Raw genomic sequence first — 18,052 nt, forward strand, 5'->3', positions numbered from 1 at the left:
AGATCTGAAACACACTTCAGGAAAGCCTGAGCTTTTTCTGGGTTCACTGGAATGCGTGAGAGAAAGAAACTTCTCACAGGCGGTCTTACTTTGAAACCTATTCTGTACCCCTGAGAGACAATGTTCTGAATCCAATGATTTTGGACTGAATTGATCCAAACATCCTTGAAAAATCTTAGTCTGCCCCCTACCAGCTGAGCTGTATTGAGGGCTGCACCTTCATGTGGACTTGGGGGCTGATTTACATCTTTTAAATGGCTTGGATTTATTCCAGACTGAAGAAGGCTTCCAATTGGAAACCGTTCCCTTAGGGGAAGGATTAGGTTTCTGTTCCTTATTTTGTCGAAAGGAACGAAAACGGTTAGCAGCCTTAAATTTACCCTTAGATTTTTTATCCTGAGGCAAAAAAGCTCCCTTCCCCCCAGTGACAGTTGAAATAATCGAATCCAACTGAGAACCAAATAATTTATTACCTTGGAAAGAGCGAGATAGCAACATTGATTTAGAAGTCATATCAGCATTCCAAGATTTAAGCCATAAAGCTCTTCTAGCTAATATAGCTAAAGACATATATCTAACATCAATTCTAATGATATAAAAAATGGCATCACAAATGAAATTATTAGCATGTTGAATTAACTTAAGAATGCTATACACATTATGATCTGGTACTTGTTGCGCTAAGGATTCCAACCAAAAAGTTGAAACAGCTGCAACATCAGCCAAAGAAATAGCAGGCCTAAGAAGATGACCTGAACATAAATAAGCCTTCCTTAGATAAGATTCACGTTTCCTATCTAAAGGATCTTTAAAAGAAGTACTATCTGCCATAGGAATAGTAGTACGCTTTGCAAGAGTAGAGATGGCCCCATCAACTTTGGGGATCTTTTCCCAAAACTCCAATCTATCAGTCGGCAAAGGATACAGTTTCTTAAACCTTGAAGAAGTAAAAGAAGTACCCAATTTATTCCATTCCCTAGAAATCAATCATCAGGAACTGGAAAAACCTCAGGAATAACTACATGAGGTTTAAAAAACGAATTTAAACGTTTACTAGTTTTAATATCAAGAGGACTAGTCTCCTCCATATCTAATGCAATCAACACCTCTTTTAATAAGGAACGAATATACTCCATTTTAAATGGTATGAAGATTTGTCAGTGTCAATATCTGAGGCAGAATCTTCTGAACCAGATAGATGCTCATCAGAGATAGATAAATCAGAATGTTGTCGGTCATTTAAAAATTCAGCAATTTTATGAGAGGTTTTAAAAGCCCTTTTACGTTTATTAGAAGGCGGTATGACAGACAAAGCCTTCTGAATGGAATTAGAAACAAATTCTCTCACATTAACAGGAATATCCTGAGCATTAGATGTTGAAGGACCAGCAACAGGTAATGGAGTACTACTAATGGAAATATTGTCTGCATGTAAAAGTTTGTCATGACAACTATCACAAACTACAGCCGGAGGAACAGTTACCACAAGTTTCCAACAAATGCACTTAGCTTTGGTATAACCGACATCAGGCAGCAGGATTCCAGCAGTAGATTCTGAAACAGGGTCAGATTGAGACATCTTGCAATATGTAAGAGAAAAAAATAACATATAAAGCAAAATTATCAATTTCCTTATATGGCAGTTTCAGGAAATGCAAACAAAATAGGCCTCTGGAAACCAGAAGCAAAAATAAATTAAGTCTTAAATAATGTGCAAAAGTTTGGCGCCAAGTATGACGCCCACAACTGACAAAATATTTTTTTGCGCCAAAAACATCTGCAACAAACACAAGCGTCATAGATGATGCAAACACATGAAAAAGCTCAGCGCCACCTAAGACGCCGGAAATGACGACATTACGTCAACAAAAGTAATTCTTGCGCCAAGAATGACGCAATAAATTAAAGCATTTTGCGCTCCTGCGAGCCTAACAGCCCGCAATTTAGAAAAGAAAGTCAGTTTGAAAACTTCAGTTTAGAAATTTTTTAATTTTTTTTATTTATTTTATGCATTTGCCAAATATGAAATTGACAGTCTGCAAAAAGGAAATATACTGATGAACCTGAATCATGGCAAATATAAGAATAAACATATATTTAGAACTTTAAATATAAAGTGCCAAACCATAGCTGAGAGTGTCTTAAATAAAAGAAACATACTTACCAAAAGACACTCATCTACATAAAGTAGATAGCCAAACCAGTACTGAAACGAGAATCAGCAGAGGTAATGGTATATAAGAGTATATCGTCGATCTGAAAAGGGAGGTAGCAGATGAATCTCTACGACCGATAACAGAGAACCTATGAAATAGATCCCCATTAGGATGACCATTGTATTCAATAGGTAATACTCCCTTGACATCCCTCTGTCATTCACTGCACTCTGAGAAGAACCAGGCTTCAAAAAGCTGAGAAGCGCATATCAACGTAGAAATCTAGCACAAACTTACTTCACCACCTCCATAGGAGGCAAAGTTTGTAAAACTGAATTGTGGGTGTGGTGGGGGTGTATTTATAGGCATTTTGAGGTTTGGGAAACTTTTCCCCTCCTGGTAGGATTGTATATCCCATACGTCACTAGCTCATGCACTCTTGCCAATTACATGAAAGAAATCCACTTCCCAATTGTCCACGCCTGTAATGTGGATCGCACACAGACGACAATTGTGAGCCTCCGCCCACTGAATAATCCTGGCTACCTCCTTCATCGCCAAGGAACTCTGAGTTCCTCCCTGATGATTGATGTAAGCCAGTATATTGTCTGACTGGAATCTGATAAACTGGGTTGAAGCCAACTGAGGCCAGGTCAGAAGAGCATTGCAAATTGCTCTCAGCTGTAAGATATTTATAGGAAGAACAGATTCCTCCCGAGTCCACAGACCCTGAGCCTTTAACGAACCCTAGACAGCTCCCCAACCCAGCAGACTGGCATCCGTGGTCACAATCACCCAGGAAGGACTGCGAAAACAGGTTCCCTATTAGAGAAGATCCTGAGACAACCACCACGGAAGAGAATCTCTTGCAGCCTGATCTAGAACTATCTTTGGAGACAGATCTGTATAATCTCCGTTCCACTGTCTCAGCATGCATAACTGCAGAGGTCTGAGATGGAACTGAGCAAACAGAATGATGTCCATGACTGAGACCATTAGACCAATAACCTCCATACACTGGGCCACCGACGGCCGAGGAGATGACTGAAGAGCCAAACAAGAATTGAACATTTTTGACTTCTTTGTTTCTGTCAAAAGATCTTCATTTTCAGAGAATCTATAATGGATTACATATCTTCAGACACCATCTTTGCACGTCCTCCCGGTGATAGAGGCAAAGAATGACTGGGGATTATGGGTAAGGGAAATGACACTTAACAGCTCTGCTGGGTGCTCTTTGCCTCCTCCTGCTGGCAAGGAGTTGAATATCCCATTAGTAAGTGGAATGAATTTGTGGACTATCCATGCCATAGGAAAGAAAGAAAGCTGTTGCACATTTAAACAACATAAGAGGTTTAAAAAATATCAGCCACATCAGCAATATATACCACTGGACTAAAAAAATAACTTGCTTGCAAATAAGCCCTCCTAAGGAAGAAAATAAACTTCTGTAAAGGAAAAACTATCTTCCAAAGGAATGCTAGAACATATAGCCAGAGTAAAAAATGGCCTAAACCATATTGAGAGTAGTTTCCAAAAGCTCAACAATAGAAGCCTGAAAGGATACAAATTCTTAAATCTTAAAGGGATAGGAAAGTCAAAATTAAACTTGCATGATTCCGATAGAGCATGTAATTTTAAGACACTTAAATTCACTTCTATTTTCAAATGTGTTTTGTTCTCTTGGTATCCCTTGTTGAAAAAGAATACACACATTTCCTACACTAGTGGGAGCTGCTGCTGCTATTTGGTGCCTGCACACATTTGTCTTTTGTGATTGGCTGACTAGATGTGTTCATCTTGCTGCCAGTAGGACAATGATGTTCCTTCAGCAAAGGATAACAAAAGAACAAAGCAAATTTAAGAATGGAAGTAAATTGGAAAGTTGTCTTAAATTGTATGTTCTATTCAAATCATGAAAGAAAATTTGGGGTTTCCTGTCCCTTTGAGAAATAAAATGAATACCTGACAGTCCAATTTCTGGATATAATTTCAAAAACTGCAACAGGGACAAGAAACACACCAAAGGATTAAACAGTATACAACATTTAACTGGTATATCCCCATCTACTTTAGGATCATGTAACCTCTAAAGTAAGAAAGAAAGCAAAAATTCCCTTAAAAAGAGAATGAATATGCTTTACATAAAATTAAATAAAAGGATGTCAGTAAAAATTATCAAAGACTCCTGATCAACAAAGAAAGAAAAAACACCTCTTCTGAGGGCACAGCAGCTTCGTAACTAGAAGAAGGTAAAATCTGAACTGACCTTTTTTTACGCTTAGTTGAAAGAGGCATGGCCACCAACATTTCAGCACTGTTTGAATGAGGTTTATAATCCCAGGAGAAAAGTAGTATATTCTTCCTATAAGGAACCAACAGAAGGAGCAAAAGGAGCAATAATACTCTTTGAAGCAAGAACAGTAGTAATGCTCAGAATGCATTAAAACATTAATTGCATAATATTACTGAAGGAAATACCTTATAACAATACAAACATTTAACACTGGTAGTAAAATGTTCAAATGACCCAGCTTCAAAAGGCAGATTTAGGGACTGAATTACAAGGCTCCATAACTGCAAAAAACTAATAATATCTCCATTAACCCTTTGAGTGCTAATGACAGCTCTGAGCTGTCACAGAGTTTCTCAGTCTGGTGCTAATGACGGCTCAGAGCCGTCATGAGCACTCTCCCACCTTGAGGGAGATCTGGGGGCTCCTACCTTGTAGAGTGACAGGCATCGCCGGGGCTTCACGTGATGCGCGGTGACGTCCAAATGGATATTTAAGTTACAGACACTACATCCGAAAGGTTTAAATGTTGATTTTAATTTGAATAGTTTTTTAAAAGAGGGCTAAATACTCTCTGACATTTTTTACACGCATTATATTCATCTAGGCTTTGAAATTGCCTTTAATAATTAATAATAATACCTCCATATAACTATTTTTTTAAAAAAAAACCTTTTTTAAATAACCTGTTCACATTTATTATATCAATATGTTTCACTTTGTATAATATGAAAGTACTAAATTGTATATGTCTTAACGATTACACGGTTTTGGAACTTATTTAAGTAATTAACAGCTGCAGGTGAAAAACAAACCTGTTCAGCTGCAAGCAATCAGAAGAAAAGGTATAAAAATCCGCAAAATACACCTGTCTAGCAGTACAGCTTGAAAAAGGCCGGTGGACACGGCTGAAACGCGTAGCTCTTACTGCTAAAGACATCTGATGATTGAAAGCCTCTGTGCTGTGATCGCTGATGTTAAATACCAATTAGCAATTTCCGTTCTTTTGAGGACTGAATAATCGATACTACTCTGTGCTGACCACTGTTCTGACCTAGAACTTCTACGCAAAACTTGATGCAAGACCGCAGAGCCCATAAATCCACTCACAAGACAATCCTCTAAGATCCGGACCAGACACCCTGGTTTTACAGATACCGAGGCATTCCACGACAGGCTCCAGGACCGGCTTGTTTGAGCAACATAGGCAGACAGTAAGTAAAAAATCTCTTCTTGAATTGAGACCGCTGATAAACTCTCACTGCCATATTAAACTGTGCTGACCTAACATCCTTAAACAAAACTGTAGAGCCTGAAAGCAAACCGACCAATATTTGGTTGAGACCGAGACCAGTTATCTCTGCAATACTGACATATAGGAGTACTTGCAATAGGCTCCAGGACCGGCTTGCATTGTTAATACGGGCAGTGAGTAAGAACTCTTTCTTTCCGGACATGGTTATAAATTAAAGGAGAACTTTTTCAATTTATTACATAACAAAGGACTAGGCTATAAGACACTAATAAACATTGCAACAAAATTCGGGGATCACTGAGATCACCCAAAAACTTCTGTATTACCAAAGACTTGATATTTTGTTGCCAATATAACAACTGACCTATGAGTTCCGTACGTTGTTACTTTATTTGAATAGTGCACTGATTAATTTTGATATATATATACTCTATATATTATTAATAAACTAATTTATATTTAACTTTAGGTATTTTGATGAATTTTTCAACAATATATGCCTGACACTTTGATACACGACTGATTAACTATATATCAACCATTTATGTAGTGCTTATTAATAGGTTAATATACCTGTTCACCAACCGATTAGTATACCTAGACACTATTTCTTAAGAAACCCAATCAAATTTCTGAATATAAATTAGATCCTACTAGTGTTTCCCTTTAAGGTTTAAGCATCCAGGTTTTTAATCTGTTTGTGCTTTAAACTCCTTAACAATTGTCTTTTCACGGTGACGTCACGCACAATGACGTGATGACGTCACCGTACAACTTTATTTATACTTAATGTTAAGTATAGGAGGAGGGGGCATGCTGCCTGGAAGCCTGTATCTCAGGCATCTAAGCAGCTACAGATCCCCAAGACCCACTGTTGGAAAGGTAATCGCCTAACAGTGTAAGTCTTGGGTGTCTTTAAAAAAAAAAATGTTAAAAATTGTTTTTCAAAAATTAAAATAAAACTTAGAAAATATTAGCACCCAGGTGGGAAAGTGCTTAGCACTCAAAGGGGTAAAAGAGCTCTTGAAGAAATAGATAAACTAACCCCTTATGGGAAAAATAACTCTAAAAAAAAATCACTAATACAAGGCAAATGCATCTTGCAAAATAAACGCAGAGAGGCGCCGAAATGTGCGTATCAGTTGGTTCATAACGTCAAGATGGACAAAACAAGCACATGGTACTCACATTTTCAAGGTGCACACCAATGTGCTTGTAAACGCAGGCCGGTTATCACAGCTTACTATCTAGCTGATCCTTGGTATTGGAACCAGATCACAGGAAGGAGATGGAGACTGGGACAGATCTAGTAGGGAAGATATTTTACAAACTAACTCATGGTGGCATCCTATGACCGTTTAAAGTCACTGACCTCTTTAGTATCGACCCATTGTACGGACAATTTTTGTCTATGGAGATTTCATGACTAAGTGCTGGATTTTATGCACCTTTTAGAAATGGGTGTGGCTGAAACTTGAACTCCTGAAGTAATTGATGGGGCGTCCACATATTTCTTTCATACAGGTGGTGAAAGTCCACAGTCCATTACTCCTGGGAATTAATCTTCCTTACTACTAGGAGGCGGCAAAGATTCCCCAAGAACTCTATAAAACCCCTCCTACCTCACCAGTACTTAAGTCTTGTCTGTGCGTATCAGTTTGTTCACAACGTCAAGATTGACAAAACAAGCACAGGGTACTCACATTTGCAAGGAGCAGACCAATGTGCTTGTAGATGCAGGCCTGTTATCACAGCTAACCATCCAGCTGATCCTTGCTACTGAAAACAGATCACAGTAAGTAGATGGAGACGGTCCATCTCATATGGTAGTGATTTGCTCAGATAGAAAGTTCAGATCATGGTATTGCATTAAAACATTTATTGTAAAAAGTAACAAAATAAAATCATACCAAAGAACTTTTTAAAACAGAGCATTTAAAATCATGCAATATTGCAACGCATTTCTCTGCGCTATTGTCGTTTCATCAGGCATATTAGACATTTAAAAACTGTTGACTTTTATAGTCAAACACTGCCATATGTTAATAGGAGCTCCCACTCATGGGAGTAAACAATGGACCAATCGCTACCATCATCAGGGTGGGTGTGTAACTTACACACACCTGTTTATGTATATAAATAAATTCAAACGGTTTATGTAGAATCTAATCTATATATATTATATATAGAAACTTGCAATTGCTGTTGGGCCAGTTTCTAAGATCCCAATTCATGGATTTTATCGAATGTTACCTTATGTATGAGCTTTCATTAATACCTTCGCTACTAGTGACATCAGAAAAGGGGGCGTGTAAACTGACGTATAGCTATTAGTGTACTTTACATAAAAAGAAAGCCTACAATGGTCAAGTACAGTGATTACATATACTAAAATATAACAAGTACAATGATCACATATACTAAAATATAACAACCATAATGGTTAGAAAAGTGTAACATACTTAAATTGATATTTTGATCGTTTACTGAGATCCTTTTTGTCTTATTTGTTATTGTGGATCTGTGGAATTAAGTGTATAAAAAAAAAAAAAAAGAAAAGTGAATAAATGCATATTTATGCTAACAATAATGTGTGACCAATCCCAGGTCTAAATATTTTCTTACTTATAAGCATCACTTCACTGATAGTGCTGACAGAGTAGAGGCATGATAGTCATCATGTGACTATAAGTAGACTTAAGTACTGGTGAGGTGGGAGGGGTTTTATAGAGTTGGAGTTTGGGAATCTTTGCCTCCTCCTAGCGGTAGGGAAGAGTAATTCCCAGGAGTAATGGACTGTGGATTTTCACCACCTGTATGAAAGAAATATGTGGACACCCCATCAATTACTTCAGGAGTTCAAGTTTCAGCCACACCCATTTCTAAAAGGAGCATACAATCCAGCACATAGTCATGAAATCTCCATAGACAAAATTGTCAGTACAATGGGTCGGTACTGAAGAGGACAGTGACTTTACACTGTCATAGGATGCCAGCATAAGTAAGTTTGTAAAATGTCTTCCCTACTAGATCTGTCCCAGTCACCTGCAAGCGCTATTATTGTGAAGTGAAAGCACCAATGAACAATAACAGCCTAGCCATGAAGTGGTGGACCACACAAACTCACTTAGCTGGGCTGCTGAATGATGAAGCCAAAGCATGTGAAACATATCACATATCTGTTGCATCACTCGATGTGTGTCATGAGCTTTGTGAAATGGATTACCATAGCTAAGCAGCTGTACAGAAGCTTCACATCAATATATGCATTGCCAAGTGCAAAGTAGTATAAAATACACCGGCACTGGGCTCTGGAGCAGTGGAAACATGTTCTATGGCATGACGAATCACGCTTCACTATCTGGCAGTCGGGTGGAAAATTCTAGTGGTCCTGGATGCCACGAGAAACTGTGCCCACCAGAAAGCATAGTGCCTCCTGTAACATTTGGTGGAGGAAGGATAATAATGGTCTAGGGCTGTTTTTCAGGGCTTGGGCTATTTAGTTCCAGTGAAAGGTCATTGTCTACAGGTTACAAAAACATTTTAAATATAATAATTTTGTATCCCTTTATTTTGAGCAGCCCTTTTTACCATAAATGGAAAGAGTCCACAGCTGCATTCTTTACTTTTGGGAATTCAGAACCTGGCCACCAGGAGGAGGCAAAGAAACCCCAGCCAAAGTATTAAATACCCCTCCCACTTCCCTCATCCCCCAGTCATTCTTTGCCTTTCGTCCCAGGAGGTTGGCAGAGAAGTGTCAGAATTAGTCTCTTATGGAGGGTAGTACTCTTCGGCATGGGACTGGAGTTTTAAGTAATCCTGTCAGCCTTTCAGTGAAAGCTTGGATGAAAGTTAGAGTCCGGAGATGCAAGGAGAGTCTTTGTGCATAACCATCCCGACTCATTAACAGCTCCACAAGCAATCGGCATTGACTAGTTTCGCTGCCTGCTTTCTTCTCTCAAGTCCATGGCAGAAGCGATGCTATTATCTGTCACACTGAAGGGCCATGTTCCTGTTCCATGGCATAGATTCTGGTACGATCGTTTAATTTTACTTTCTTCATGAAATGTACTGTATTACAGATGTTTTCCCGAGGGGCTACCAGCTTGCTGGCCTAACTTATAACACAGGGTCTCAGTGAGGCTCCTTTTGTATCTTGGAATCAAGGGTTAATATCACTTGAGGGGGGTTATTGAACGGGGGGGGTTTAATAATGTTTGTTATGTGATTCAACCTGCTTATGTGTATTTGGCTCATGGCTGTGGAACATAACGGCTTTTGGAAAGTGACGCGGTCTTACGGTCGGGCGCGCTTTTTTGGACTATTTTCATTTCCGCATTCCTGACTGTGTGGCGACAGAGAAATTCTGGTCTGCTGGTGTCGGGTTCATAGGAGGTGGCGAGTGCCCCAGCCATTGTGGGTGTCAGGTGCCATTTAGATATTTTGGTCCAATCTTTTGTATCAATATCCTAGTTATGGAGGAGCCTGATATTGTGGAGACGGACGTCTCTGTTTCATTTTCTTCTCCTTGCGCTGAATGCATATTGCCCCGGATGATACAAGCCTATCAGTTATGTTCTGAATGCCGTATTAGAGTGCTCAATTCCTCGGGATCGGGGAATCAAAGGGCCACTGAGCCATCCGCCTCTGGGGCTTCTGTTCTCCGAGTGGCGAGTTCCCTTCCACCATCGCTTACTACGCATGCAGGTAACCCAGACTTTGCTTATCCTTCTCTGGAAGGTGGCTTGTTCCCGCCAGGGGTTTCAACACAATGTCGCATGTCCATAATTTTGGCGCTGGCGAATCTGCAACTTCCAGAAGTTGACTTAAGATATTGTTCGTGTTCCGTTACTTGCTTTTTGGTATAGACTGGCGCGCCTTCGTGTTTTATTGAGGCACGCTGTGGCGTTGTCAGAAGATCCCATCCTAATGGATCTGAGAATTGTCAGTCAGCTTCTTCAAATAGCTTACAGAATTAGACGTAAGGGGATGAAGTAATTTTATAGTCTTATTTATTGAGTATTCTTTCCAGTTCTGAGCTTGGGAGAACAGGCTCCCTGTTGGACCGGTCCTGTGGGTGCGCCTGTTCCTCTTAGGCGATAACCTGCGGGCTGCCTTATCTTTTATTTTTATCCGGTGAGGATTGCTTTTATTTGGTTTAAAGCTCATGTTGGCTTTATATTTCCTTTGGGAATTTTATCTGGAATCTATACTCTCGATTGTTTGATCGCACTGCTACTTCTAAGGAAGTTTGTTCTGGACGAGTTTTAGGCCTATGCTTGTCTGCTGTTATGTCTCCCTCTCTAGGGGAGTCTCTATGCGGTCTTGACAGTGAGGGCCCTTGTTTTCAGGCTGGTCCTGATTGGGTTCAGATCTTCTGTCTTGAGGCCAAATCAGACACGTGGCGCCTGTTTTGCCTGGCTGGTCAGGATAGGGTGCTGAGTGCTTCAAATTAATATTTGTGTTATTCCTTGTTTTTCTTTAACACGTTTCAACTAAGCACTCTGAGAGGACCTTATGGTCCGTGAGGCAGGGGGGATTGGTTCAGTCCTCATTAGCCTTTGATGTTGGTCGTCTGGGACTATGAGTTCTACTGCGACACACTCAATTGATTCTGTTTTTCTGTCAGGCCTTGAAGTGTCTCCTTCCCTGTGTGGGTTGGAGGTTGGGAGGACTTCGGTCCTCCTTGCTGCCGGTCTTGCCTCAGGGGTTCTTTGAAATTGCCCCTTTTGGTCTTGTCTACTTGATGGTTTTTGACATCCAATTTAGGAAGTGAGGGCTGTGTGGCCTTTTCCTACTTCCGGGAGTTAGTCGTCTCCATATCAGGGATGATAGGCTGTGTTGTCTCCTTCTCCAAGCTTCGCTTAGGTTTTTTTTTTTGTTACTGGGGTTTGGGATGCTCTGCATTCTTTTTCCTTGGGTGTGGTCCTCTGGTTATGTATTCTGAGAGGACTAGGGAGACTAGCCTTTGTTCTACTCTCTGCCTTCGGGTAACTCTGTCCTTGTTTTTTTCCCCTTGGTCTTGAACTTCCTGTGTGTTGTCCTTGACGCCCTTGGGTTCTAGAGTATTTGTGCGACTCTGTTGCACCCTAGCTTATTTTTGGAGGGTGGACTCCTGCTAGGGGTGTTTCTTCCCTTGGGCTGGGAATTTCGAGGGAGTCTTGTTCCCATTCTCCGGTTTAGTCTGGTTATCTTCCTCTGTGAGGTCTGATTCCTCCAGACGAGGTATTTGTGTTCCCTGGGGTGTTTGTTTTTAAACGATCTGGGGCCGGGCCCAGGGTTCTTGTTTTGGATCCTTATGGATGTCTGGAGACTTATGATCCTGCGGACTGGTTCGGGGCAACCCAGTTTTTCCCGGGAACACAGGTTTTGGCTTTAAGGCTAGCTCGTTGAGCCTGCAAGCAGCTGAGCCAAGTTTGTCCACCTTCGGGTGCTGGCATGTTCCTTATGGACTGTTTGGTCCTTGGAAAGGTCCCGCAATGGTTTAGTTGTAGGCTTTGCGGGCTTGTAAGCTGATAGTTTACATGTCCTTTCAATTTGTGGGGGTTCTGTGATACAATAGTTTGCACATGGACTTTTACGACGTGTGTTCGGGGAGTTTTCTCTCTGTGGGAACAACAGGGTGTCTGAATGAATTTGACCTACCCTGTGTGCAGGAGGTTGGAACAGGTGCTAGTGGTCTGCTGTTCTGGGGCTTGTTCTGTTCAAACTATGGAAGTTGAGGTCTCCATATCAGGACTGTTATAGAGAGCTGTGCCAAGTCTTCTCAGGTAGCTATGGCACTTTTCTCTGTTCAAGTCCAAGGGGGTTCTCCTTGGGAGTACCTATATGGAAGAGCGGATTGGGTTGGCACCCGAGCTCTGTTGGAGTTCCTTCCACTCTTTCCATTTCCTGGGAGCTTGTGGTTGGGTTTTTTGTCCCCCGTCTTTCAGACGTGCCTGGTCTGTTGCTCTGCTGCTTGTCCTCGGGTCTTCGAGGTATGGGGAGCCTCCCTGACGGCTCTGTCTCTTCTCCATGTTCAGAATATGTGGGAAGGAATGGCGGCTCTTGGATAGCCTGTGACGTGTCTGCTTAGCAGTCTGACGGTTTATAACCTATCTTCAGCTGCTCTTTACTTGCCCTGCAAGTTTTCAAATTTCAGAGTAATCTTTGGATGACTGTAGCGTAAAGTGTTTTGACTCAGGTGTTTACCTATTTGTGCTGCACGTAGTTTTGGTTTCTGAAGATTTAGATATCTGAGGGACTCTGGGGTTTTTCGTCTTTAGTTGTCTTCTAGGGTGTGGTTGCACTGTGTTTGGGAGAAGATCTCTTCTCTGTTTCAGATTCCCGGTCCCACCCCGTGGTTTCTGTACAATCTGGGGTTGCCTCTTGTCCCCCCCCCCCCCCATTTCAGCATTCAGTGTCATCTATAACTTGGGTATTGTTTTCCCAAAAGTAATAAATGCAGGTGTGGACTCTTTCCATTTATGAAGAAAAACTTAAATTATGCTTACTTGATTTTCTTTTCTTCAGATGGAAAGAGTCCACAGCTCTCCGCCCCGTATTTTTTCTGTGGGGCGTATGTTTTTGTATTCTTCTGGCACCTTTTCACCCTGGTATTTCTTCTACTGTTCCTTGTTCCTCGGCAGAATGACTGGGGGATGGGGGAAGTGGGAGGGGTATTTAAGCCTTTGGCTGGTGTGTCTTTGCCTCCTGCTGGTGGCCGTGTTCTGAATTCCCAAAAGTAAAGAATGCAGCTGTGGACTATTTCCATCTGAAGAAAAGAAAATTATCAGGTAAGCATAATTTAAGCTTTTAGATTATGCTTAAATTAGTGAATTAAGCAAACCTCTGGTAGACATCTGCCTCTTGAATAGGATAGACAAAAGAAAACAAGGTAAACTGTAAACCTTGAGAGGTGAATTTTGAGAACTTATGTACCGGCTTCCTTCCTATGTAACAGACAAATGTTTTTTTTTTATATCTGGATGTGTTCTTGTTTTCGTGGAGATGCATTTTTAGAGGGTTTTTTTTATGCGAAAAGCTGTACTTTTCCAGCGTACATAATAGAGACAAGTAAATTTATAAAAATTAAGACCTTTGACCTTAGAATTTTTACGGTTATTGAATAAAAGAAATTTCTTTTGATGTTGCTTCAAAATCTGTAGTGTTTACAACATCTTATAAGTACATACTACACTAAGAAAGTTTTGTTTATTTGTTTCTTTAAACAAACATGATGCACCCATAAATATTTTTCTTATTTGGTGAAGTTTGTTAATAAGCTGCCTCATAATTATACAAGTAATACTATTTTTTTTGTTTTATTTCCCTTTGCATTGTTTAGAAGAAATAGTCATGGAGTACCAAAAGAAAAGATCCAGCGCATGAAAGATGTGTACGAACACAATGTTACTTTCAACACTGTTCTCCATTCTGAGAAGCCGGTCTGAAACCACAGACACGTTCAACTGATCTGAAGAACACTGCTTAGCAACAAAGAGACAAACTAAATTTTTCATCAAAGGTGCAAATTATACTTCAAAACATTATTATATCCACACATTCCACTGATTTAGTCTGAAACCACGGGTTTTACAAGTGTAAATAAAAAAAACAGACAGGCAGGTGTCTTCACTTGTTACGCAAAGAGGAAGCCCTTAATTAGCCCACTCTTAAAATGTATAGAAAGTGTATTTCCCCTAGTGGTTTAAATTGGATATTGTTTTTATTGGTTTATTTCAACCCATTCATACTAAAAGATGTAGTAAAAATGACAGTTGAAAGTATTGTATAATGAGGAGGCCTTTTACACAGAAAATACTCTGATATTGGAGGGAGTTCACCAAAGCATCACCAATATTTCTAGATTTTTGTAAATAGGCTCCAAAAAAATTTATTTTGCAGTTTAGCGCAATTGCAAATCTTACATAATCGAAGCCACAGTCTGCTTCCAGTAAATCTAAACTGCCCATCACCATCATTTACCTGTTAGTCAAATGGTTCTATGCCAGGGAGCAACAGGTTGCCCTAATACACAGAAATACTAAATGATTGGGTTATGGAGGATGAGGGACGGTAAAAGGGTTGCAGTCTCAGCCATGTTTTCCTGGATAGTTATGGGTTACACATGCTGCAGGGTGTGCAGAGAGGAACATAAATACTGCTCTCCAGACACAATACATGTTCCTCCCTGCACACATGCATATGTAACTAAATTGTAGTGTAAATATAATGTAATGCGATCCCTAGCTAAATATCACCATTAGTCACTCAAACACTATACAAAAAGGTTTGTGCCAATCAACTCATATGTGACATTAAACAAGCAATATGTCTTATAAATATTGTGTATTAGATTTGCTAATAGACAGCTGTGGTGTTTTAGTGGAAGGTCTAAGACTTTCACATTTGCATTCAGTATAATGTATAATGGCTTTTCATGTCTGATTTAAAGGGAGAGTAATAACAAAAGTAAACCTCATGATTCAGATGGAACGTGCCATTTTAAACAACTTCCCAATGTACTTCTATTTCACATTTGCTTTGCTTTCTCTTGGTATCCTTTATTAAATAGTAAACCTGTGTAGGCTCATAGGTTTAGAGGCCTTTAGCTCTCTATGACAATAGTGTTAGCAACAATATTTATAGTAATGTGATTCAATGCTGCAAACACTGCGGCCATAGAGCACTAAAGACATGCATGCTCCTGAGCTCATAGAAGCCTACCTAGGTTTAGTATTTGACAAAGGATACCAACAGAACAAATCAAATTTGATCATAGAAATAAATTAGAAAGTTGTTTAGAATTGCAATTATGTATGAATCATGAGAGTTTAATTTTGACTTTACTGTCCCTTTAAGAAAACACTAGTCGTCTTATTATTTCAAACACTCATGTTGTCTTGAGACTTAAAGGACCAGTCAACACAGTAGATTTGCATAATCAACAAATGCAAGATAACAAGACAATGCAATAGCACTTAGTCTGAACTTCAAATGAATAGTAGAATTTTTTTTGACAATTTTAAAAGTTTCCACTCCCCCTGTACCATGTGACAGCCATCAGCCAATCACAAATGCATACACGTACCATGTGACAGTCATCAGCCATTCACAAATGCATACACACTTATTCTTGCACATGCTCAGTGGGAGCTGGTGACTCAAAAAGTTTAAATATAAAAAAACTGTGCACATTTTGTTAATGGAAATAAATTGGAAAGTTTTTTAAAATGGCATGCTCTATCTGAATCATGAAAGTTTCATTTTGATTGAGTGTCCCTTTAAGACTCTGCTTTGCCTCCTAAAATCTTTAAACATGTTTCATACATATAATTGTCATTGTATATTATAGATTAAGGTACAGATGAAAGATTTAACATATATTACACATTTTCTGTTATACAATTTTAAAGACTCTTTTTCAGGAACAATTATTCTGCATATTTGTTATGCAGCTGTGTTCTTACGTTATCTGTGTTTGATATTTCTTATGTAATTTCTATAGATGATTAAACATATTTTCATAAAAACCTAGTTCTTACTTACAAAATCATTTTAATACATTTTATATATAAACAGTTTGATTTATTAAACAGTTTAAACATTATGTACATTGTCTGCAGTTTGATATATTTTTTATATATATAAATGTATATGATTAAACAGACCAGATCTATTTGCGGTTCCTCAGTTTCCTGTTGCACATCTGAGGAGCCTCAATACCTTTTTGAGTCTTCTTACGTAGAGGATGGACGCTTAATAACTTAGACTGTGAACCATTAGTGGGCAAAACACTTTCATTTGGGGGATTGTTCTTAGTTTCTCTTGAACCATTTTTACTTGCTTCCTCAGTTATTGTTTTTTCTGTTTCTAACCCCATCATGAGTGCTTGTGTATTTATCATGGCCAGTTCTTCATCAGCTACAAATCCATCCTCTGAGTTTGTCACGTTATTACTAGCCCTTAGGGACAGTGTGGTTTTGATATTCTCAGTGCTTCCTTTAATTTCAGTAAGGCCTTTCTGAATAGTGCAACTCCGAGGGGGTCGGAATGCCTTCTGCAGTGCCGGAGAAACAAGTGGCCGCACTGGTGTTACAGGTGGAGGTGATGGGATCCGACTAAGAAAGTCCATGGCTTTTCTCTTTTTGCAAATTTTCAATTCCATTTCTCCACTGCCATCAGGATGTGACGTCCTTTGGTCGGGTGTGTATTCTGGATCCCTCTGCTTTTGTTCACTAAAGGCAACTGGGGTCTAAAGAAGAAAGAAATTAGCATCTAACATACCTCAAATAAAGATTTTCTCACTTGCATTATTTTGCATATCCGTGAAACATATCTATGAGCAAGGAAGGGAATTTCTACTAGTAAAAAATTAGACTTTTCCATATCTAACATTCTCTTCTTTCTCCTCTTTTCCTCTCTGTCTCTCTTTTCCCCTCTCTCTTTTTTCCTCTTTTCCTCTCTGTCCCTCTTTTCCCCTCTCTCTTTTTTCCTCTTTTCCTGTCTCTCTTTTCCCCTGTCTCTCTTTTTTCCTCTTTTCCCCTGTCTCTCTTTTTTCCTCTTTTCCCCTGTCTCTCTTTTTTCCTCTTTTCCCCTGTCTCTCTTTTTTCCTCTTTTCCCCTGTCTCTCTTTTCCCCTGTCTCTCTTTTCCCCTGTCTCTCTTTTCCCCTGTCTCTCTTTTCCCCTGTCTAAGAAATTGGGTAATCCTAGCATTACCTTGCTAAACCTGCAAAGCGGCTATGGGTAAAGCACGATGTAACATGATAAATCTTTGAGTGCATTGAGTCTAGGGCTGCAACAACTAATCGGTAAGTGTGATCATAAAAATAGTTGTCAACAAATCTCATTATCAATTAGGTGGTCAGCGATTAGTTGGTCAGTTGCACAGCACCAGCTGCTTTAATCTGATGATCTACTGCAACTAAGATTGTGCCAAAAAAAATTGAATTTATTTATTTTTTTAATCTTTTTCTTTTATCCGATTAATCGGACAATAATCATCCGATTAATCGGATAGAAAAAATAATAAATAATATATAATATATATACCTACATACACACACATATATATATATATATATATATATATATATATATATATACATATATAGTGGTAAGGAAGAGTAATACCCAGGAGAAATGGATTGTGGACTCTTACCACCTGCATGATTTAAAATACTTTGTTTCAAAGTTAGTCCCTTAGAATATGTGAGGTTTCTTTGTCTCTTTACCTTACGATAGACCCTTTTTAGTAGCCCTCCTTTTAACAGATTTGTTTATTTGCTTCTGGAAATATGGCCTCCAGAACTGCACACAATACTCATCTCAGTATATAACGGATCTGACTAAATGCAGTTATATGCA

General features: G+C 39.3%; 2 protein-coding genes across 2 annotated transcripts in view; one reads left to right on the forward strand and one right to left on the reverse strand.

Moving 5' to 3' along the window:
* Window positions 1-16,295, forward strand: part of N4BP2L1 (NEDD4 binding protein 2 like 1) — a 229,879-nt gene extending 213,584 nt beyond the window's left edge. Inside the window, exon 5 of the mRNA XM_053708461.1 lies at window positions 14,031-16,295. Within this exon, the coding sequence (XP_053564436.1) occupies window positions 14,031-14,136 (106 nt within the window). The 3' untranslated portion in view covers window positions 14,137-16,295. The remainder of the gene's footprint in view (window positions 1-14,030) is intronic.
* The window catches only part of BRCA2 (BRCA2 DNA repair associated), a 408,071-nt gene that overhangs the window by 40,199 nt on the left and 349,820 nt on the right, over window positions 1-18,052 (reverse strand). The window contains exon 26 of the mRNA XM_053708460.1: window positions 16,357-16,940. Within this exon, the coding sequence (XP_053564435.1) occupies window positions 16,362-16,940 (579 nt within the window). The 3' untranslated portion in view covers window positions 16,357-16,361. The remainder of the gene's footprint in view (window positions 1-16,356; window positions 16,941-18,052) is intronic.

This window comes from Bombina bombina, chromosome 3, assembly GCF_027579735.1.
Source record: "Bombina bombina isolate aBomBom1 chromosome 3, aBomBom1.pri, whole genome shotgun sequence".
Lineage (NCBI taxonomy): Eukaryota > Metazoa > Chordata > Amphibia > Anura > Bombinatoridae > Bombina > Bombina bombina.